This window comes from Mesocricetus auratus, unplaced genomic scaffold (genome assembly GCF_017639785.1).
Source record: "Mesocricetus auratus isolate SY011 unplaced genomic scaffold, BCM_Maur_2.0 Super-Scaffold_100007, whole genome shotgun sequence".
Lineage (NCBI taxonomy): Eukaryota > Metazoa > Chordata > Mammalia > Rodentia > Cricetidae > Mesocricetus > Mesocricetus auratus.
In genome coordinates this window covers 55,233,637-55,255,340 of record NW_024429191.1, presented here as the reverse complement: position 1 = coordinate 55,255,340, position 21,704 = coordinate 55,233,637, and the positions used below count along the sequence as shown (strand labels likewise).

Below are 21,704 nucleotides of genomic sequence, written 5' to 3'. Positions count from 1 at the left end.
TTGGTAACTTTGTATACATGTTTAAAATAAAAGAGAGCTTAAGGCAGAAGGATCACTGCAAGTTAGAGACCAGTCAGGACTACATAATGAGTCTCAGATTGAAATGCAGTGAGATCCAGTCTAAATAAATAAATAAATAAATAAATAAATGCCATTGAGATGGCTTAGTGGGTAGAAGCTCTTGCTGCACAAGCCTAATGATGACCTGAGTTCAATCCCTGAAGCCTGTGCACAGTAGAGAAAACCACTGCTTACAAGTTGTCCTCTGACCCCCATATGGATGCATGGTGCACACATGTGCACACACACAATATAAATAAGCTGTAATGTAACTGTTTTTAAGTTTAAAAAAAGAAAAAAACAACAATCTGGGGAGCTGAGAATGCAACTCAGTGGTAGAGAGCTTGGCCCGAGGATCAATTCCCAGCACAGGAAAAAGGAAAGAAAGAAAGAAGATCTGGGACAATAAATTAAAAATTCTCTTCAGGTAGTAGAAATGCCACAGTGTTGGGCTTTGATTCTTGCTGGGTTTGCTTACTGTTTTCTAGCCTGTATAGTCTATATGTGCTGCTTCAGGGATAATGGGGGTAGATTTTGTTGAGATACTTGAAATTGAAGCTTGGGCTTCCTGACTTCCAGCCAAGCATTCTACCACAGAAGAACATCTCCAGAGCAAGCAAATTGCATGAAATGAAAGTGAATGACAGGTGATTTAAAAGGGCCATGGGAGGTTGTTACTTGTTCATAACACCCCCATGTGGTCTTGTCCGACAGGTGCCACAATGTCAGCATTGATCCTAACAGCTTGCATCATTTGGTGCATCTGCTCCATCAAGTCTAACAGACACAAAGATGGTTTCCATCGGCTCCGACAGCATCATGATGAGTATGAAGATGAAATCCGAATGATGTCCACTGGCTCTAAGAAGTCCCTCCTAAGCCATGAGTTCCAGGATGAAACAGACACAGAGGAGGAAACGTTATATTCTAGCAAACATTGAAAACTATGTTTTGCATATGTCCCTGCATAAACACCAAGCAAAGTGACAGCTCCTCTTGGGAGACACTGCAGTAAGAAGAGGGATTCCTTCCTTCCTCAAAGAGCCTTGGGAAGTGAACCTGCTAAAGGCATATTCTCTGAATATCACAGGCAGTTCTGAACTTCCCTCCCTTAAAGTACTCCTATCCTTTTCTGAAAATCTGATTTCTATTTCTGCAGCAGAAGATGGGACAGCCACTTTGTTTTCCTTTTTAATTTAAGATGAGCTGTTCAGAGCTTATATAGTAACAGCATAAAGCCATCTAGTAGATGTTGTATTTTGCACATCAGGTGTTTACTAGTGGCTTTAGTTTTGTTTCTCTTTACTTTAAAGGCCAAAATAATCCAGAAACATTAAGGCAGGGACACCCGTCAGATTCTGACATAAAGCTTTAAAAACTCGAGATTTTTCTCCATCTACAGAGGAGTTCTCTTCTCCAGTTAGCAAATAGCTGGGGTTTCTCTTATTCAGGTAATGGAGGCTGGATGATTCTTAAACATACATGACATTAGAAACAGAGTTAGTGGGCTTCCGTATTTGTCTTTCTACCTGTTTCCAAGCTGGATCAGAACTGGTGGGCTGTGCTGTAGCAGGGTTTTACTACCTCTCTTATAAGGTTATCAAAGCTCTCAATACCCTCATCTTAAGGGGAGCTCCCTGGCTTTGCTGTGGAGGCAGGGGCCCCGTGAGTAGAAGTGAGGGAGATGGAGCGGAAGTGAGGACTTGCCTGTCTTAACTCGGGAAAACCCACAGGTGCTGCTGCTTTATCTGTGAAGCACTCGTTCTAGGAATGCCTGTTCCTTAATGTTTCCTAAATCTCAGCCCTTTCCGTGTTGTACACCTACGGTTTCCAGATGATCCCACACCTAAAGTCCTGAATTCTACTGATGAAAATATCTAAGAGTGGAAGAGACCTACTTGTACATTCTTAATGCATTTGGATCCATAATGTCTACACTTGATGCTCCAGCCCGGGCCTTCACCCTGTGATGGAAATACTGTGGCCCTGTGCGTGCAGGCCTCCGCAAGTCCTGATTCCTTTGACAGTCCTTTTTTTTTTAAAATCAAGCAATTATGTTAGAGTTTTCAGTTCAAAGCTTCTAAATATGGCTCCCTCCATTTAAAAAAAAGTCAACTGAAGGACTGCTGTGTGATGGGACAGTGGTGTGAAGGTGTCCTCTTCACTGCCAGTCAGGCAAAGACCTGAAAGATTTGCATCTTATTGTGTGGAATGACGCTTTTTGTAAGTGTGAGTCTTACCAATGACGTAACAGTTTAATATCTTTGAATGTTTTAATGGCCAAGTTGCTGCTGAACTTGTACTAAATCAGGGGATCAAAAAACTAGCTCTTACATTTCCAAACTGTATTCATACCATTAATGTATCAGTTACCCCAAAACCTCAGCTCACCTAGGTCACTCAGCCACACTTTGTGAGGACTGCACCAACTGGCTGTGTGAAAAGGAAATCCTGGTTAGTGGAAGGGAATAATGAGATCATGATGTTTGTTAGCTGTGGTCAGTTAGGTGGCTTAGGTTCGGCCATTCTGGAATCAGTGCTGGGCATCACCAGGTCTGAATCCTTGTTTTGCCACATGAACAGAATAGTTCATGGAAGTTAATACTAATGAAGGGCACATGGTTTCATTTCTTCCAATAACACTTTGTGTTTTTCTAAATGATGTGTATTGCTCTTTTTCAGTTTTATTTTTTAAAGTGCCAAGTCAAAAAACCAACAAGGAGCTTATATGGCTGGGCCCTGCTTGGGACATTACAACTAGAAACCAAGTTCATGTGACAGCCTTTGCTTTACTAGCATTGGTGTTCACTAAAGGACACCTTTCCACTTGTTCTCTGGAATTAAGTGTCTTTAACAGTACATCTCAGCAGTCATAGGCCATGCCTTTTAAAGTATGTGTGAAAGTTTTAGAGATAAATATACAGAATAGTCTCTTAGTCATTTTTTTCTGAAATGAAACCCAAATTCTAAGTCTTTAATGAACTTCTAATTCATTGAGCTGGAAAACCAGCCATTCCCCACCCTCTGTTACCTATGAACATGAATGTACGGGATCCATGACTACTAAGACTATGTTCTTAGCCCTGCCTTCTTTTATTTGTGGATCTAATCTAACCTTGGACCACTTTGGCAGCAGAGGGCACTGAAGCCATATGGGATGGGGAATGCATTTCTTCAGTGTTTCTCCTGGAGACTTTTCATTTCTCGAGTCATGGACCCAACTATGTCACAGTGTTAGGACATTTGCCCCAGTCTGAGATGTGCCTTCCTTTTGCTCACAAGGCATTGTTTTGTCCTGGTGATGAGCTTATAAGCCTTCTTCCCTCCCTGCTCCTTAATAAAAGAACATGAGTGGTAGGTAATGTTTAAAGTGTCTGCCTGTGCAGATGCACTTGTACTGGTAAAAACTGGCAAGCTTCTGTTGTATCTGGTGGAACTCTGGGTGGTGATGGGTTCTATCCAGTGAAGATCACTTGCCATCCTCACTGAAGGGAACTGGCTTTGGGACTCTATCAACCTCGAGGAAGGAAACATTGTATTTTTGGCTCAGTGTGCTTGGTTGATCTTTGGTGATTTCATCTGAATGAGATTTGCTGAATTAGTGAATATTAAATTTAAAACTAATTATGAGTGGAAAAATAAAAAGGTAGTGCTTATGTCTGGATTTGCTGTGTTTTTCAGCTAGCACCAGGTTACCAGTAACCAAGACTTGCTACTCCGTTTATTTCCACTTATTCCCAGCATTAAATAGGTGTATTGTCTCGTCATACTCACACTTGTGCCAGATTTTGTCCCTGCTCTCTTAGACGCTTCTTGGCTATGAATGTGTCATGGTGTCCTGCGGTGTGGGTCTCTGGCGAGATTGTTTTACGGTAGCAGCCCAGCATTTCCCCCCATTTTTTTCTTTTATTATTACTAAAATTCCACTAATGGTTAAATATTCAGTGATCATTCTGTGTAGCAACTTGTTGATAACTTTAGGTTTCTGATTTATTTTAATTTTAGCAGTTGGGGAGGGTGGTTAGGGAGTTTTATTAATGTCAATTGAATTTGGATTTCTAGTTCTTGAAGAGAACCCCCCCATACCCGCTTCTCCTTCATATTTGGCAAAAAAAAATTCATTAATGGTTCCACTGACTCTCAGAATATTCTCTAGTTGATTTTGAAATTTGAAAGTAGGTTACCATTTTGAGGCAATTGGACAAAAATTGTGTAAATATAGACAATTACAATATTTATAAATGGCATAACATGAATGTACTAGCTACATTCTATGCTGCAGATTTTTTTGGAGGTATGACATGGAATTTTTTGTGTTCTTTTCACCTCTCTGTTTTTTTTTTTCCAGAATGATAACTCCCCAGCTCCAAAACTATCCATAGCTATTTCTGTGACATGCCTAACACCCATTCATCTAAGTGCTCAGTCTTTTGTTTTAGTTCATGCACTGTGCCTTCAAAATGAAAAATTTAAAAGGGACTTTAAAAGAATTGAATAGTAGTTTTAAAAGTTAATCTGTGTAATTTATGTGAAATCTAACTGTAATGAGGTCCTTTGTTTTTTATATGTAAACAGATCTACTAATCCTGTATAAAAGTTATTTTATGATGTTTGTCTTTCTTTGTGTGTTGTCTCATGATCTTTATTCAAAAAAATAGACCAAAGAAAGTTACTGCTCTAGCTTTGAAAGTTTTAAGTTAAGACTTTCTACCTAACTTAAGAAGAAAATAGTACCATGTCAGAATATAGGAAGTCACCTGTAAAATGTTCCTGTCTGTATGAATTGACAGAGGTTTTGTTTCAAAAGTGATGGTATCACATAGCAGCCACAGTTGTGTAACTTGTCTAGAAAGATACATTTGGCCACTCCACAGAAGCACCACACACAGTGACAAACCAGGTTTTAACACTGTACCCCCTTCACAACTACTCTGTGTGCTGTCTTTCAGATAAGAAAAGCTGTAGTGGAGAGTAAGAGTGGTAGCTGAAGAAATTTAAAGTGGAACATTTAGAAACAGTACAGAATAAGCACACCTTTGATAACATGGTTCATATTCTGGGATCGTTACTGAGGTTGAGCCAAAGTGAAGGAGGTATGAGGAAAGTTTAGGTTGCTAGATGTAGAGCTGGGGGTGTAGCTCAGTGCTAAATCAGTGGCCTACCATACACAAGGCCCAGGGCATGGTTCGGCCTGATTACCACCACCTGTTAGCATTCTAAGTATTTCCAGTGACTCCAGCATCTGTACACCATCACTTGTGATGGTCATATCATTTATAGAAGAGCCCAGTGTCAAGCAAGCTTTTGGTTTAGGATCTGAAAAGACAGAAGGAACCTAGAATTAATCCTAAAGACAGACTGTGGAATTAGTGAGGTGTGGGCAGGTTATGGTGATGGCCGAATTAGAGGTGTGCTGGGTTTTTGGAAAATAACTTAGAAGAATTTCAGAGTTGCAAAGAAATTGCATAACTGACTGCTGAGTTTTAATGTGGAGGGTGTGGATGGTAGAGGGATACAGGGAAGGACTAGGTACTGTTTTCTGTTTAGCAGGACTTGAATGGGGTGCATTTGAGAAGGGACCAGGCATAGGAAGTGGGATGCCTAGAACCTAGCCAACTATGCAGAACTTAGTTTCTGTGGAAGGTATCCCCATTGTGGAGGCAGAGGGGGCCTCGTAACTTTTTCATTGTAAGGACAAATAGAAAAGCTGCTGTTTCAGATGTTGGTATTATCAAATGCTGTAAATCAAGAAACAAAAGACATAGTCAGCAGAGACTATCACAAGAAACTATAAAATTAGAGACTTCTGGAAACAAAAGATACAAAAAAATAAAACTAGAGAGTTGTTTTGGTCAAAAGATAGACATGTAGACATTTGGAGTCTTAAGAAATTTGAGCTAAGTGGTGGTGGCGCACATCTTTAGTCCCAGCACTATGGAGGTAGAGGCAGGCAGATCTCTTGAGTTCAAGGACAGCCTGGTGTGCAGTGTGAGTTCCAGGACAACCAGGGCTACACAGAGAAACCCTGTTTCTAAAAATAAAACAAAAGAAATAAAGAGATATTACAGAAACTAACATACAACGAATGTTAATTTTCAAAGTACTGACTAATGCCTGAGTGATTCCAACATAGAATATATAACACATTCTTCAAGGATGAAGATGAACTTGCAGATAGCTGAAAGGACTGTTAGCAGCCTAGCTGTATCCCAGTGTTTCATTACAGAATAATGCAAAACAGAAAATGGATGGGCATGGTGGCACACACCTGTAATCTCAGTAATCTGAGACCACTAATTTGAGGCCAGCCGGGGCTACTTAGGAAGAACCTGTCTCAAAGAAAAAGAAAATGTATATAGAAACCATACTCTTGATATAATTTGAAAGTAGAGAATTCAGGATCAAATTTAATAAAATGAGAAAAATAACAGCACACCATGTACTCGCTAATACCCTCTACCCTCCCCACCCTCGGTCCCACCACCAGGCTGGGAAGCGAACTGCAAGAAAGAGGAGTGTCAGCAAATGGATGTGTCGCTCCAGAGTTGATCTAGAATTACTGCCAGAAAGACAAGCCTGCTGTGTCTGAAGGGTCTGTTAGGGCTGTTGACCATGTATGTCCACTTGTAGCCCAAGGAATTTTTACACAATCCTGTGTGTATGAGAATAAAGAATACCCATACAAAATCAAGCATCCAGTGATATCAACCATAAAGAATTTATTTTAATTTTTTGGTACACATAATTTTACCATTAAAGATGAAAACGTTTACATGCTAATGAGATAAATATACTTGTTTATTTTTACCTAAATCTTGGCTAAATGTGTGAATATGTGGTTTTTCCAGACGGGGTTTCTCTGTGTCTCTGTGTAACAACCCTAGATGTTCTGGAACTTGCTTTGTGGATCAGACTGGCCTGGAAGTCACAAAGATCCATCTGCCTCTGCCTCTCGAGTGCTGGGATTCAAGTCATGCACTGCCACACCTGACTAAAACACTGAACCTTGTTAACATAGCTGCAGATACCTTGGAAATCATTGCACGTTTAATGGGGTGAGTTTTGAGACAGGGTTCTCTGTGTAGCCCTGGTTGTCCTGGAACTCACTCTGTAGACCAGGCTGACCTCAAACTCAGAGATCTACCTGTTTCTGCCTTCCGATTGCTCGGATTACAGGCATGTGTCACTACTACCCAGAATAAATTTGATTTTGAATTAATTCTTAGTGATAGCATCTTCAGAAACTTTTTACCACTGTCAAACTATAAAGCTTATGTTGGGATACTAGGCCCCATGTGGTCTAAAATATGTCAAAGTTGAGCAGACAACAAATTGGAGAGTGGGGGCTTCAAAGTAAATATGATATGAACTGGGTAGGTGTGACTTGAGACCATCTTTGAGATGTAGCTTCTAGTGGAACACAGAATACAAAGGAGAAGCAAAAGACATGACTTAGAATCCTGTCGGATGAAAACTGCAGAGGTGGAGTTTTCTACCCTGTCACCAAAAACAAACACCAACCAAAGTACCTGAACTTTCTTCTGTGACAAGAAGTCTCAGCATTAAAATAAGATATGAATACCAGGGGCTGGAAGTCGACTCAGTGGTTAAGAGCACTTACTGCTTTTGGAAAGGACTCAGGTTCAATTTGTAGCACCCACGTGGTGGTTAACCAGCCCTAACTCTAGTTCCTGGGGATCTGACACTCCCCTCCTATCTTTGGACATCAAGTATGTACACACTGCACATACATATAGGCAAAACACTCTTACATATAAAACTAAACTTTTTTGAAAAAGGATAGATTTTTTAAATTACAGACAATATGATTGTATGGGGAAATACAAAATTTACAAATTACAAATAATATAATTTAGTCCATCTTGTAACTCTGTGTGGATTGAGTTGAAACATAATTTATTTAGAGCAATTTGAAAAGCTGGGCTAGAAATGGTGACACACCTTTCATTCCAGTAGTTGGGAAATAGGCAGATGGGCCTCTGAGTTCCAGGCCAGCTTGACCTATGCACAGAATTTCAGAACAGCCAGGGCCAATTAGTGAGACCCACCATGTCTCAGATAGATAGATAGATAGATAGATAGATAGATAGATAGATAGATAGATAGATAGATAGATAGATAGATAGATAAATGCACACCAAAGAATTGGGGAACTGCTAAGGAGAGCTTAGTAGCCTAAAGTAAATTGAGTTTTGAACAGATAATAAAATGTTTGCCTGCAGGCATTTTTTTCCTAAATGGAGTTGGGAGAAAGAGTGCTATCTAACAGCAGAGAAGCCAGGCAAGTGCACAACATGCAGCAGGTTCAGACCTCATCACCGGTTGAGTGACAGTAGTCCAGCATGTGACACAGTGGACACAGGTAAACACGCTTTCTGTTAGAAAAGGAACGGCCGCACAGTAAAGCAGCCCAACTTTAACAGAGGACCCCACCCACAGTGGATTGAGTTCATCTGTCCCTATTCCCTCCGACTGCCTGCAAGAGACAGTGGTAAATTCTAGATCAGACAAAGGGCTCTGTGAGTGTGGTGATATGAATTGGAGTGGCCCCCACAGACTCAGGTATTTGAATGCTTGGTACATAGGGAGTGGCACTATTAGGAGGTGTGACTTTGTTGGATGAAGTGTATCACTGTGGGGATGGACTTTGAGGTCTCATACATGCTCCAGCTATGCCCAGTGTGGCACACAGTCTTCTCCTGTTGCCTGCTGATCCAGATGCAGGACTCTCAGCTCTTCTCCAGCACCATGTCTGCCTGCGTGCTGCCATGCTTCCTGCCATGATGATAATGGACTAAACCTCTGAAACTGTAGCAAACCCCAATTAAACGCTTTCCTTTTAAGAGTTTCCATGGTCATAGTGTCTCTTCACAGCAATAAAAACCCTAAGACAGTATGTAAAGCACTTGCCACACAGACCTAACAACCTGAGTTCCATCTCCAAAGCCCATGTTGTCCTTCTGACCTCTACATGCACACTGTGGCACTCATGCCTACCCACACCCACAATCATCATCATCATCATCATCCAATCATCCAGAGCTTTAGATTCTTGAAAGTTATATCCACAATAGACAGCAGTCTACCCAAAATTTACCTATCAAAAGCAAAATCAAAGGAAGCCTGTGTCAGGTTAAGACCTGTAATCCCAGAATTTAGAAGACTGAGGCAGGAGGATCACTGCAAATTTGATGCCAGCCTGGTGTGTATAGCTCAAGGCCTCCGTAAGTTGCAGATTGAAACCATGCATCTCAATCAAAAGGGGTGGGGTCTGGGGAGGATGGGGGTCAGCAGTGCTGGGGAGCAGGAGAAAGGGCTACTCTGGTTACCTGAATGTCTGAAGCCAGAGAAACCTAAGTGTTGTGGGGTGTGAGCAGGGTGGATATCCAAGCTGTGGACCAAGCAGTAAACAAAGAGCAGAGGTATCTTCCACAGGTACTCTGAGAATTCCTACAGACCAGCAAGACTACAGGCCTATAGCCCCAGCTACTCAGGAGGACTAAGAGTTCAAGCTTTGTAGCATACTGAATAAGTTCAAGGCCAGACCAGGCAATTTAGTGAGATTCGTGTCTCAAAATTAAAAGTTAAAAGGGGCTTGTGAGGGAAGGGGAGGTGGTGATGCCTCACTCAGTAAAGTATAAGCATGAGGACCTCGGTTTGAATCACCAGCACCCACATAAAAATGCTGGCTGAGGCTGCATACACTCCCCAATGCTGGGAGGCAGAGACAAGAAGATCACTTGGGCTTGCGGCCAGCCAGTCTAGGCAAATCAGTTCAGTGAGGGATCCTGCCTCCAAAAGTAAAGCAGACAGCAATTGAAGAAAATACTGACTTCAACCTCGGGCCTACACACACAGGAGAGCTGGGGCTACAGCTCAGTGGCAGAGCCTAGGTGTGGAAGCCCTAGGTGCAATGCCCAGCATTACAGGGAAAAATACACTGAGATCTGTTTTCTCTTAATGTTTTATAATCCTCATTTAAATTAGAAACAAGCTTGTTTTACATGTCAATCCCAGTTCCTTCTCCCTCCCCTCCTTCCCTGTCCCCCTATCCCATCCCCTCTCGACTCCCCTGGAAGGGTGAGTCTGTTGAGATCTGAAGCCACATGGCTGTCTGTTCCAAAACCAAAATTATACCATGTGAGGTACAAAAGCTACCACTAGGGATGTAACTCTTCTGCCAAGTCAAGGAATGCCCCAGACTATTGTACCTTGCTATCATTATCATATCATGTCCTATGATCCTGAAAACTTTGATCAGGAAGGACTCATAGAACACTGCAGAGTATCCCATAGCGCTCACACTACCTATGTACGTTTGTGCAACATGGACCTCAGTGCCCTGGTGAGACCCCAACAATCCCAGTGACAGCTTCATAGGACCACCTAGCATCAGTGCCAGTTTCCGGGACTCCTTTGTGGATTACAGTATTGAAGACCTGCTGATCCAGGCATTAGAAGATGCCATCATCAGTCAGGGAGCAGAGTCTTTGCTGATTGCCTTGTGTGACAAGGCTTCCATTATATAGTTAGTGTAAAGTCTTTGACTCCTATACCTTACCTACACAACAGATAAAGAAAATAGCCATGGCAGGAGAAATAGGTTCTCAGGTCAGAGCCCTCTTTTCCTTTGGACTCTTGCCAATGGATTTTCCCCATTATTAACCTTGTTTGTCATGTGGTCTAGCCTTTCATCCTCAACTACTGCCTGGAGAATCCAGCTCCCCACCTTTACACATCACTTCCTGTGGTGGTTTGAAAGAAAATGGCCTCCAAAGGGAGTGGCACTATTAGGAGGTGTGACTTTGTGGAGTAGGTATGGTCTTGTTGGAGAAAGTGTGTCACAGTGGAGGTAGGCTTTGAGGTCTCCTATGCTCAAGCTACACCCAGTGACAGAGTTCACTTCCTGTTGCTTAAAGGTCAAGATGTAGAACTCTCAGCTTCTTCTCCAGCACTATATCTGCCGGTATGCAACTATGTCCCTCCATGATGATATAGACTAAACCTCTGAACTGTAAGCCACCCAATTAAATGTCTTATAAGAGTTGCCATGGCCATGGTTGTCTCTTCATAGCAATAGAAATCCTAAGACATTTCCCATTCATTCCCCTGACCCAGTGTTCATCTCTCAGGTCCTCCAAGCCGGGCAAGGCCTTCCCTGGGTCCTAAATGGCACAAACAGTGTCTCCTCTCCTTGACCCAGAGGTGTAAGTGTACCGACAACAAAGTTCCTGTCGGGGCTGGTGCACCTCCATGCTGCCGAGCTGCCTGGTGGTGGACTTTGGTATATCCAAAGAAACAGGTCAAGAGCTCTCTAGAACAAACATTCTGAGTTTTGCATGGTCTAGTGCCAGGAGCTTTGATGAGAGATATTTTTCTAACCCTCTTGCACACCCTTAGAATAACTGGTTCTGTGTTAAACACTATAATGATGCTACACATATTTAGTGCAGGTGTTTCCACATTAGAGAAGTATAAGTGCATGTGTTGTATGTAAGTGGGGAGGAGGGTCTGATAAAGGAGGTACTGGTGGGGAATTAGCTCTTTGCTTCTTATTCTCAGGTTAATGAAGTGTTTTCAGATGACTGGGTCCTGTGAACCTCTCTACTGAAAGCCTGCTTATATGCTCACCCTGAAGCATGAGGGAGAGGGTTAAAGGCTTCCATGTCTTCTACTTGATGAATTAGGTTAACCTGAGCATTGCTTTCTTGTCATACATGGTGTCCTTACAATCTGGTTTCTATGTGTAAAATTGTTTTTTTTAAACCCTGCCTTTCGATACAGACAGACTGTAGGAGATCCGTGTCAATGCCCTGTTGTTTCTTCCAAGAAGGCACTCTATTGTTAAGTCATGGCACATTTCTGAGAAGTTAAGAAAATCTATCTACTGGGGGCTCCCTTCAGGAGCACCACAAGAAATCTGCAGTTAAGCGTTTCCACTAATAGCAGTACATAGGAGACTTAAGATGTTGGCCCAGTCTGTAAAAGCCGATACTCTAACTCACCAAAAAAATACCATGGATTTTGATTCATTCTTCTTTATTGCATGCCTATGTTTGTGTGGTATCTGTGCATGTATATATGCATGTTTGCATTATATAGGTATACATACACATGTGTGTGCATGTGTACCCTAGAGGGTCCTGTCAAGTGTCGTCCTCACCGCTCTCCAGGTTCACTCACTTGAACAAAGCTCAGTGATTGGCTAGTCTAGCTAGCCAGCTTGCTTCAGGGATCTCCTGTCTCTGCCTCCCTATTGCTGGGATTATAGCCACACTTTCCTGGCATTTATGTTTGCTTTACCAACGGATCCATCTTCCCCCACCCTAAAATACTCAAAGACACAAACATAGATAGACATATATCACTCATATGGCAAGACCCCAGGAAATTTCAGTTAATGAAAAAGCACAACCAACGGACTCCAAATCTAGATGTCAGGATTATCTGACAAGGATTTAAAAGCACCGGTGATAAAAATAATCTGGTGAGCACTTATAAACAAACTCTTTTTTATTTTGTTTGTTTTGTTCTTTGAGATAGACTCTCTCTACGCAGCCCTGGTTGTCCTGGAACTCACGATGTAAATCAGTCCATCCTCAAACGCACAGAGATCCACTTGCTTTGCCTCCCAAGTACTGGGATTAAGGGTGTGTGTCAGCCTCACCCATCTATAAACAAACTTGCAACACATGATTTTAAAAAGAGTCTCTGCAGGAAACAGCTTTCACAAAGGAAACATGAGGAAGTGAGTGCAAGCTTTCAGATCTGAAAAGCTCCGTAACCGAGATCAACTCACCAGATGGGTTCAGCAGGAAAATGGAGGGAGCAGAAGGCCCGTTTGTTTGTCAATTGACTTGAAGACAGAGTAGTGGATATTCTCCAACCAGAACAACGGGAAATAGAGTTTTAAAAAACGAGTACGTGGGGACCTGGCAGAGGGCTCAGTGGTCTGTATGAAGAAGGATCTGCAATAGTTGTGCTATTTTCAAGTGAATGTGCTTCTTAGATGTGCAGCAAGCAGAAGTAAAGGAGTGAAGCAGCCAGCAGGAAGGAGGTAGTAGGCATGACATCAGACAGAAAGCAACTGAGGAAGCCTGGGAACAAGAACGGTCGGTTGGAGCCTCTGATCCACAAAAGCGTTCAGGGACTGCCAATGAGCCTTCCCCACCACAGGCATCTTTATGCTGACCAGGTGACTGGACTGATTGTCTTCCAGCTGTGATAAAGGGAACAGTGTTTAGACTCAAAGGCTTCACTCTCCTCTGTTTTCATGGACATGATATTTTTACTCTTTGGGCCATTTTGCTGTTCTACTTTTCCTTTCTCAAGGGGCCAGCCTGCCAGCCCATCCTCAGACAGGGGATCTTGTGAGACACTTAGAGAGACATGCTTGGGTATGAAGTGTGTGGCTGTGAGGGCAGGGGTGGTAACCCTCTGTTCACAGCCCACTTCTCAATGAACTTAAACCACACATAACAATCTATTAATTTGGTGCATATTATACTCAACCAGTAAAGCGCTTGTCACACAAGCAAGCATGAGGATGTGAGTTCAGATCCCTAGCACAAACATGAAAAGCCAGGCATGGCTGCATATGTCTGTAATCCCAACACTGGGGAGCAAAACTGGGGCTTGCAGGCTAGCCGATCTAAACCAAATCGGTGAGCTTCAGGTTGTCCGCATATTAGGGAAGGGAGGGAAGCAGGTAACACACCCCAAATGACTAGAAAGGACAGAGGGCGGAGGCTCTGCTGTAGACATAAGGAAGAAAGCCTCACATGCGGGAGAGTGGAGGGAGGATGAGGAAATATGAGCCGCCTCTAGCTCTGAGAAAGGAAAATGCTTAGTGAAGATACATTTCTTCTTTTTCTTCTTGAGACGGGGTTTCGTTTATCCCTAGCTTTCAACTCCCAACGTAGCCGAGGGTGATCTTAAATTTCTAATCCTCCTAGCCCCACCTTCTGAGTATTAGAATTGAAGGCCTATGTCACCATGTTCTGTTTATGGAATGCTGAAGATCGAATCCAGAGCCTCACATTTAGTCAGGCACCTCACCCACTATACACCCGCCCCCAGTCCCAAAACATCTATTTGAGTGACACGAGGGAAACCGCGAGTGTCTCTCCTCTCCTCTCAGTCACCGGCTGAAAGGATGAACGAATCGAAGATCGAGGGCGCAGAAAGATGGTATGAACACCCAGGACAGAGAGATTCAGGCAGCGTCGCAAGCTAAACCGAAGTTTCCAAACGCGCCACTTAAAGCTGTAAAATAACGATATGTCCACCAGGTGGAGGTATCTACGGAGACTCGCGTATCCCGTCAGCCCTGGCGCGCTGGGTGGAAGAAGGCGGGGAGGTGACTCTCTGGCCCGCAACGCCTCGACTCTCCTGTCCCGACTGACGTTGGGCAACAAAGATGGCGGCGGGAACCAGCAATTACTGGGAAGGTGAGGGCGAGGCCTCCGGGAGGGTTCTGCCAAGTGCAGGGGGCACTGAGTGAGGCTGGGTCTTGAGGAAGGCAGCAGAGGGAAGAGACAGACCTCAGGAACGGCCACACTGCGCGATGAGGTTGTCCGAGAGGCGCCCCCGGGCCTGGGAACTTGAGGAAGAGGCTGGGGCGGAGTGAACCGGATCTGGGAAGGGGCTGGGTGGAGTGGAGGGAGCGGGGACGGAGAGAAGAGGAGCCTGAGGCTCCAGGTGGACCTATCTGAGGGGTGGTGAGACTGAGGATGGGGCTTTGGGGACGAACTCTCGGGAGGAGACGTGTGTCGAGCCAGAAACCCAGAGCCCGGAAGACAGTAGTCAGAGTTACGGTCACTGTCGGAAAACCAAGAGTGAGAGGAACTTGTCAGTCCCGGCCTTGGGGGACTCCCAGACATGCATGGGCTGTGGACTGTCTCCTCCTGGACTCCTATTGGCAATTTAAGATTGAGACTTCATCGAGGATTGGGTGACAGAATACTGAAAATAACTTTAACTTCTGTCCCGGAGTCCAAGATCATTTTGTTAAAATGATAAAGAGTTCTAATTGATACATTTGTTATCCTTCTCCCGCCAATAGAACATTCAAGTGTGTTTAATTCCTGAAAATCTGGTCCAATCAAGTGAGGGTCTTGTAAAACATCCCTAGACCACAGTGAGCCACAAAGATCAGAAATGGCTCACATTTTCATTGAACTATTTGCTTCTTTGCTTTTTTTTTTAAACCTATTTCCTCTTTCTGACCCATGAAGCCCCTGGAAAGTATGGTGTGATGATATATTGTTTATGATTATTAAAACCACTGGAGATCAAAATAGCAAAGCAGCTATACTAGTTAGCTATAGAAGCCAGACGGTGGTGCTACACATGTTTAATCCCACCACTTGAGAGGTAGAGGTAGGCTGATCTCTGTTAGTTCAAGGCCACACTCAGCACAGAAAATTGATCCGTCCTGAAAGAAACAGCTCACACAAAGGTGATCTTAGCATCTGGGGTCACACGCCTTTAATCTCAGCACTAGAGAGGTGTAGACAGGAAGATATGGCTGGGCAGAAAAAAGATTATAAGGAGGACGAGATGGTAATTAAGAGTCTTTTGCCTCTGAAGATTTGTGGTGACAGGATTACCTTTTCAGCTGAGTAAAGGTAAGATCTACTAGCTTGGCTGCTTTGCTATTTTGATCTCCAGTGACTTTAATAAGTCATAAATAATATATTGTCACAGTATGGTATTGTTGTCATCAATCACTTGACATAAAAGTCTGAATTTTAAGTTCCAGTCTGTCATATTTTCAAAATGCATTCTACTTGATGTTTCCCATTAAACAACAACAACAACAAAAAAACTAGACTTACAGGGTAACCTGCCTAGAACTTAAAACATGTATTTAAAATGCCCATTGGAAATATTTGTAGTAGCTAAAATTTATTTTTAAATTATGCAAATGTGGCTACTGGTGTCTTTGATAGTCATTAGGCTATGAAACGCTATGATGTAATAATTATAGCAAGCCATTATTGGCAATGTACCTTGTGCCGGATGCTTTAAGCATGTATAGAAAACACTGACAGTGGAGCTCTAAAAATTGAAGGGGCTGGAGGGATGGCTCAGCCGTTAACGGCGAGGCTCACAACCAAAATATAAAAATTGAAGACTGAAGCTTTTAAATGAACTGAATCATCAGTAAATCTCAAAGACTGTTGGTGGCTGAGCTGACATTCCAAGTGGGAGTTGGTCTCTGTGTTAATATACTCCACATTCTTACATCATTCCTTCCTGGATTTTAGTCCTTTCATTTGAACTCCACCACGAATAAGAATCCATCCATATATATATATATATATATATATATATATATATACAGAGAGAGAGAGAGAGAGAGAGAGAGAGAGAGAGAGACAGAGACAGAGAGAGAGAGAGAGAGTTTCCAGGTGTGGCTTCTTTCATTCAGTCCTTTAGAAGCCAAACTGTTACACCTGTTTATCTGTTTGCTTCTACTTTTAAAACATATGCCTTTTTCTGTTTTTGAGACAGGGTTCCTCTGTCTGTTCTGGCACTTGCTCTGTAGACCATGCTGGCCTCAAACTCACAGAGATCCACCTGCCTCTGCTTCCTGAGTGCTAGGATTAAAGGTGTGAGCCACCACTGCCTGGCAAAACATGTGCTTTAGAAAACCTGTTATATTTGTGTTTTGCCTGTTCATGGTGCATTGTTAGTTTTTAACCTCTGTTCCCCTCCCAGTGTTTTTGAAAAAAACATTTTTAATTTTTGTTGATTGGCCTTTTCTTTGTATTTAATTGCTAAGGTATTGTACATGTATGAAAAGAATCCCAAAATCCTAACAAAGCTTTGAAACATGAAAAAAAATTTCTTTCAAAAGAATGTGAACCTCTTGTAAAGTTAGCTGGTAAATTGATGTGGTCATAAACCATTTTCATGTCTTTATATTTATAAAAAACATTTCTATTCTCTCGTTTTCCTTCAAGTTACAACTTTGGGTTATTGCTGTAAAAGTAATCTCAAGAATGTTAGGTTGGTTGTCAAGCTGTCTTTGAAAGAAAAATGACAGGTTGTATATCTCCCATTGCTGCTTCCCACAGTTTAATTTACTTTCTTGAGTAAATCTTTGGTTTCTGGGCAACTAGGTCAGAGATCAGTATATGATAGTAGGCTTTCTTCAAAAATAGTCTTGTGATTTTAATGTCTCTTGGTGGAAAATGACTTGTCTTTGTAATTTCCTTAAAGATCTCAGGAAACAAGCTCGACAGCTGGAAAATGAACTTGACCTGAAACTAGTTTCCTTCAGTAAACTGTGTACAAGTTACAGTCACAGCAGCGCCAGAGATGGAGGACGCGATAGGTATAGGTACTACCAGCTTCTCTTATACCTTAAACTATACGATGTTTTTAAAAGTAAACTGAGATATTATAGAACTCATGACTTAGTATACTGGTGAATTGTTAATGTTTTAATATCTTTGTCATTGTCTTATGTGGGGGCTGTCTTACTGAAATTTTTTCTAATTCTTGAGACTTTGAGATCTTTGAACAAAGATTGTGATTGCTCAGGAAGAAACTTCTAGAGTTTAATAATGAGTTTATATCAATAATGTTTTTGATACCAGGTCTGTAAACCTGCTATCCCAGCACTTGGAGGCTGAGACAGGAGACACATGATTGCAAACTCATTCTGGGCTCCACGGCAAATCCAAAGAAGTGTCAGTCTTAGGCCACAGAAATGTCTGATCTGCCCACAATGAGTTTTGTTTTCGTTTTGGGTTTTGTTTTTCAAGACAGGGTTTCACTGTGTAGCTCTGACTGTCCTGTAACTCTTTCTGTAAACCTCACAGATCTGCCTGCCTGTGCCTCTCCAGTGCATTAAAGGCATTTGCCATCACAGGCTGATTTTTGTTTTCTAATTTCTGAATGGAACTGAGGAGCTACCTAAATGCAAGGCATACAAACTGTTTTCCTAGTGTTTATTCTTTTAGAATGAATCTAATGCAGGACTCTCACAGTTAATCATGGAAGGTAGTTTAATGTTTTATTTATTCATTCATTCATTCATTCATTCATTCATTCATTCATTTATTTGTGGGAACTAGCATATTACAACCCAAGAAAAACTTATTCATATTTTTAAGTCTTGTGATTACTTTAAGTTATCCACTTGTTTCAAAAAAAATCGGGAAATGTTTGAGATTTTTAGAAATATATAAAGAATAACATAATGAACCCTTCTTTGCTTGTGTCTCTTTTTAAGAAATAATCATTGCAAATTCAAGTGAAGCCCCTAATAGCATACCATATTGTTTTTTCTATTTACATATAAATATCACTATTTTTGTTACATATCTTAGTATACTTAGGCGATTCATAGTGTTTTACAAAAGCTGTTTTGCAGTTTGGGTTTTCTTTTTTTTATTTAGCATTATCTTTGAGGTTCCATTGTGGATGCATTTAACTCTACTGTCTTCATTTGCTACATATATTAAACAACTGTATTAGCATTTAGCTATTTAATGGACATTTCTAATTTTTGCTAATTAATAATAATTGTAGTAGCTGACACAGAATAATTTCCATATTTCAGGTTCTGTTCTTAGAGCCTTGTATAAATGCTGCTGTGAATATTTCCACCCAGATTACACTTATGTATACAGAGTTGTCAGTTCTTTGCTTTTATTTTTTAAGATTTATTTATTTATTACATATACAGTGTTCTGCCTATATGCCAGAAGAGGGCACCAGATTGAACTGTAGATGGTTGTGAGCCACCATGTGGTTGCTGGGAATGGAAATCAGAGCCCCTGGAAGTCAGTGCTCTTAACCTCTGAGCCATCTTCTCCAGCCTGAGTTGTCGATTTTGAATAAACTCTTATTTCTGTATTTTTTTCAATGATTAGTGGAGGATGAATTTGTTGTTGTTGTTGTTGTTGTTAGCTAATAATGAAAAAACAAAGCTGAGCTTGAATTTGAACTTAACACCGTCTCTCTCCAGAACCTTCATTCCAAAAACTGCTGTATTAAACACATTCCAGCAAAAGCTCCTTTCACTATTGCAGCCAACGTGTTCCTTTTTTCATAAGGACATATATATGGCTTGCAGAATTAGCAAGGCTAATGTGTTGACTTTGAGTCCTAAAAATGTTAGTAGCATGTCTCATGGGCTCCAGTGCAAGCAAGGCATTGCTTTGCACACTTTCACAAGTAAGGAGGGTGAGGATTTTTTTTTCAATGAGTAAATTTTCTTTTCAGAAAGCTTTTTTCCCAGATTTAAGGCTCACATTTGGTTTTGCCAATGAGTATACAATTTTAAGACTTAAGTATGTCAGGGAATACTATTGCAGGATGCTTTTTCTGTGTTCTCTGCTCATATTTCCTTTAAAAGAAACAATGTCTTGAAAACATTCCGAGTTCAGCTACAAACTGGAACTGGTTCTGCTTTCGCCAGAGAGCCTAAGGTTGTGAGGACACAGGCTGAGACTGGGCTCTGTGGCAGAGGACTTGACTGGTGGGTGTGAGGCCCTGCCTGTAATCCCCAGCATGGAAAAACAAAGACTGGCTGTGCATGCTTTGTCTTCTGTTTGATGTCCAGATTGAAAGCTTGTCACATGAATAAAGTCAACAATCACTAGAATGTTTCTTCTAGGAATCTTGGGGTGTTTTATTGTTTTGTTTTGTATTTCTTGTGTGTTGAGAGTCAGAAGGTCTGTGGACCGTCACACGTTATCAAGTGAATTAAATTTAACTGAATCCAAATATTGTAGAGAATGAATTGTTAACCGTTTCTCTGGACTTCCATGCTGTCCTAAGAATAGTGAATATAGAATATCCAATAGTAGAGATAGTCTTGTTACTCATTCATTCAACAAATATTTAAAGAACAGTAAATAGTCTCCATTTGCCAGGTGCTGGGCTTATAACTAGGAAAGACAGAGACAGTTTCCTTCCTTGACTTCTATTGGCCCACTGTTCTTTTAAATGTATTTGGTAGGGAAGGGTTTATATTAGTGATAAACAGCTTTTTTGTGGTTGCACCTTAACAGCCTTGGCTTAGCTGTGACAGAGTAAAGAGCTGATCCCAACCTCAACACCACCCTCGTTTTTTACTGTGTAGCCCAATCTGGACTCAACCTTGTTACTTTCTTGTCTCAGCCTCCCAAGTGCTGGAATTAAAGGTGTGTGCCACCATGCCTGGCTAAGAACTAGATATTTTTATGTCATGTTGCAAGATATATAAGTGGAAATATTTGAAGAAGAAATAAAGCTTAAGACCTAGTTAAACATCTAAAATAAGAATCCTTATTAAAGCCAGGCATGGTACATGCCTATAATGCTAGCACTTAAGAAAGTGAAACAGAAAGATCACAAGTTCCAGGCTAGCTTGGCCTATGTGTACAAAGCAGACCTCTGTCCATAAGGGGGAAAAATCTGGGGTTGGAGAGATGGTGCACTGCTCTTACAGAGGACCCAGGTTTGACTCTCAACAAATACATGACCATGTTCACTACTGCCTGTAACTCCAGGCCCAGGGAATCTGATGCCCTCTTCTGGTTTCTTCTGGCTCCTACATGCACATATGCACATAAACTCACACAGGGAAAAAACATACCTATAAATAATCTTTAAAAAGAAAACTCTTATTAGCTACATTTTAGCTGTTTCACTGATTGGTTTTGTTGTGAAAGTAAATAGGGGAACAGTGGTGGTAGCTGAGGTTCTTTTTGACATTGAATTGCTGATTGAATCTTTGAGTTGCAACATTCAAATGCTATAAAAGGGCAAGGAAAGGTCTTCACTCAGGTTGGAGAGTGTAGTCCATTTTATTTGTGTGAAAAATAACTCATCTGTAGGTAGCCACTCATAAAAGGTACTAGTTTTTCAGAAGAGATAGATGAAACCCTCAGGATATGTGGTTTTAAAATTTGATTCTGTCAAACATCTTTTCATCTGTAAAACAAAGTCACCTTTAAAAAGACATTTTTGTGAAATAGTATGAGGCGAATGCATATAATTCTGGAAATCTGGAAAGCTGGTATGAAAGTGTGCTGGCCATTCTCTGTTGACCTGAATGCTAGCTCCTGACTCCTTAATAACTGGTTACCTAATCAAGTCATTTAAATCTCAGTTTTATTTCTTAGTAAGAGTCATTATAAGAATCGAGAATTTAAGGCATAAAAAACCATAGTTGTGGGGCTGATTAAGAGCACTGACTACTCTTCCAGAGATCCTGAGTTCAATTCCTAGCAACCACATGGTGGCTCACAACCATCTGCAATTCAATCTGGCATCCTCTTCTGGCATGTAGGCAGAATACTGTATATGTGATAAATAAATAATCTTTTAAAAAAGCATAGTTTTGGTGAAAAGCTAAAGATTATTTCTCACAGGCTCCATAATGGAATCTACAATCCATTTTTTTTCTTCATTATTATGTGGAGTTTTTTTTCTTCTTTTCCATTATTTGTTCTTTCAGATTCAGGATTTAAGTTGCTTGGACTATTGTCTATCATTTGGAGATTAGTACACAACATTCGGAATGTCTTTATTCATTTATAGTATTTTAGGACATGCAGGACTTTTCCAAAAGAAAAATGAAATCATAGTTAAATTTTTTAGATTACACTTATTTGTGT

At 41.3% G+C, this 21,704-nt stretch overlaps 2 protein-coding genes across 7 annotated transcripts in view; both read left to right on the top strand.

The window, feature by feature from the left end:
• Cpd (carboxypeptidase D) overlaps nt 1-4,668 on the top strand; it is a 68,346-nt gene extending 63,678 nt beyond the window's left edge. The window contains exon 21 of the mRNA XM_040749169.1: nt 775-4,668. Within this exon, the coding sequence (XP_040605103.1) occupies nt 775-1,001 (227 nt within the window). The 3' untranslated portion in view covers nt 1,002-4,668. The remainder of the gene's footprint in view (nt 1-774) is intronic.
• Nucleotides 4,669-14,387: 9,719 nt separating this feature from the next.
• Nucleotides 14,388-21,704, top strand: part of Gosr1 (golgi SNAP receptor complex member 1) — a 42,657-nt gene continuing 35,340 nt past the window's right edge. For 3 of the 6 annotated variants that reach the window (XR_005878319.1, XR_005878318.1, XM_021225644.2), the window contains exons 1-2: nt 14,388-14,531; nt 17,311-17,431. Coding sequence is in view for 3 of the 6 variants with exons in the window: in XM_021225644.2 (XP_021081303.1) it covers nt 14,501-14,531; nt 17,311-17,431 (152 nt within the window). In the remaining 3 variants the exon portion in view is untranslated. The remainder of the gene's footprint in view (nt 14,532-17,310; nt 17,432-21,704) is intronic. The other 3 variants (XR_005878320.1, XM_005067375.4, XM_005067374.4) reach the window with 3 other exon arrangements.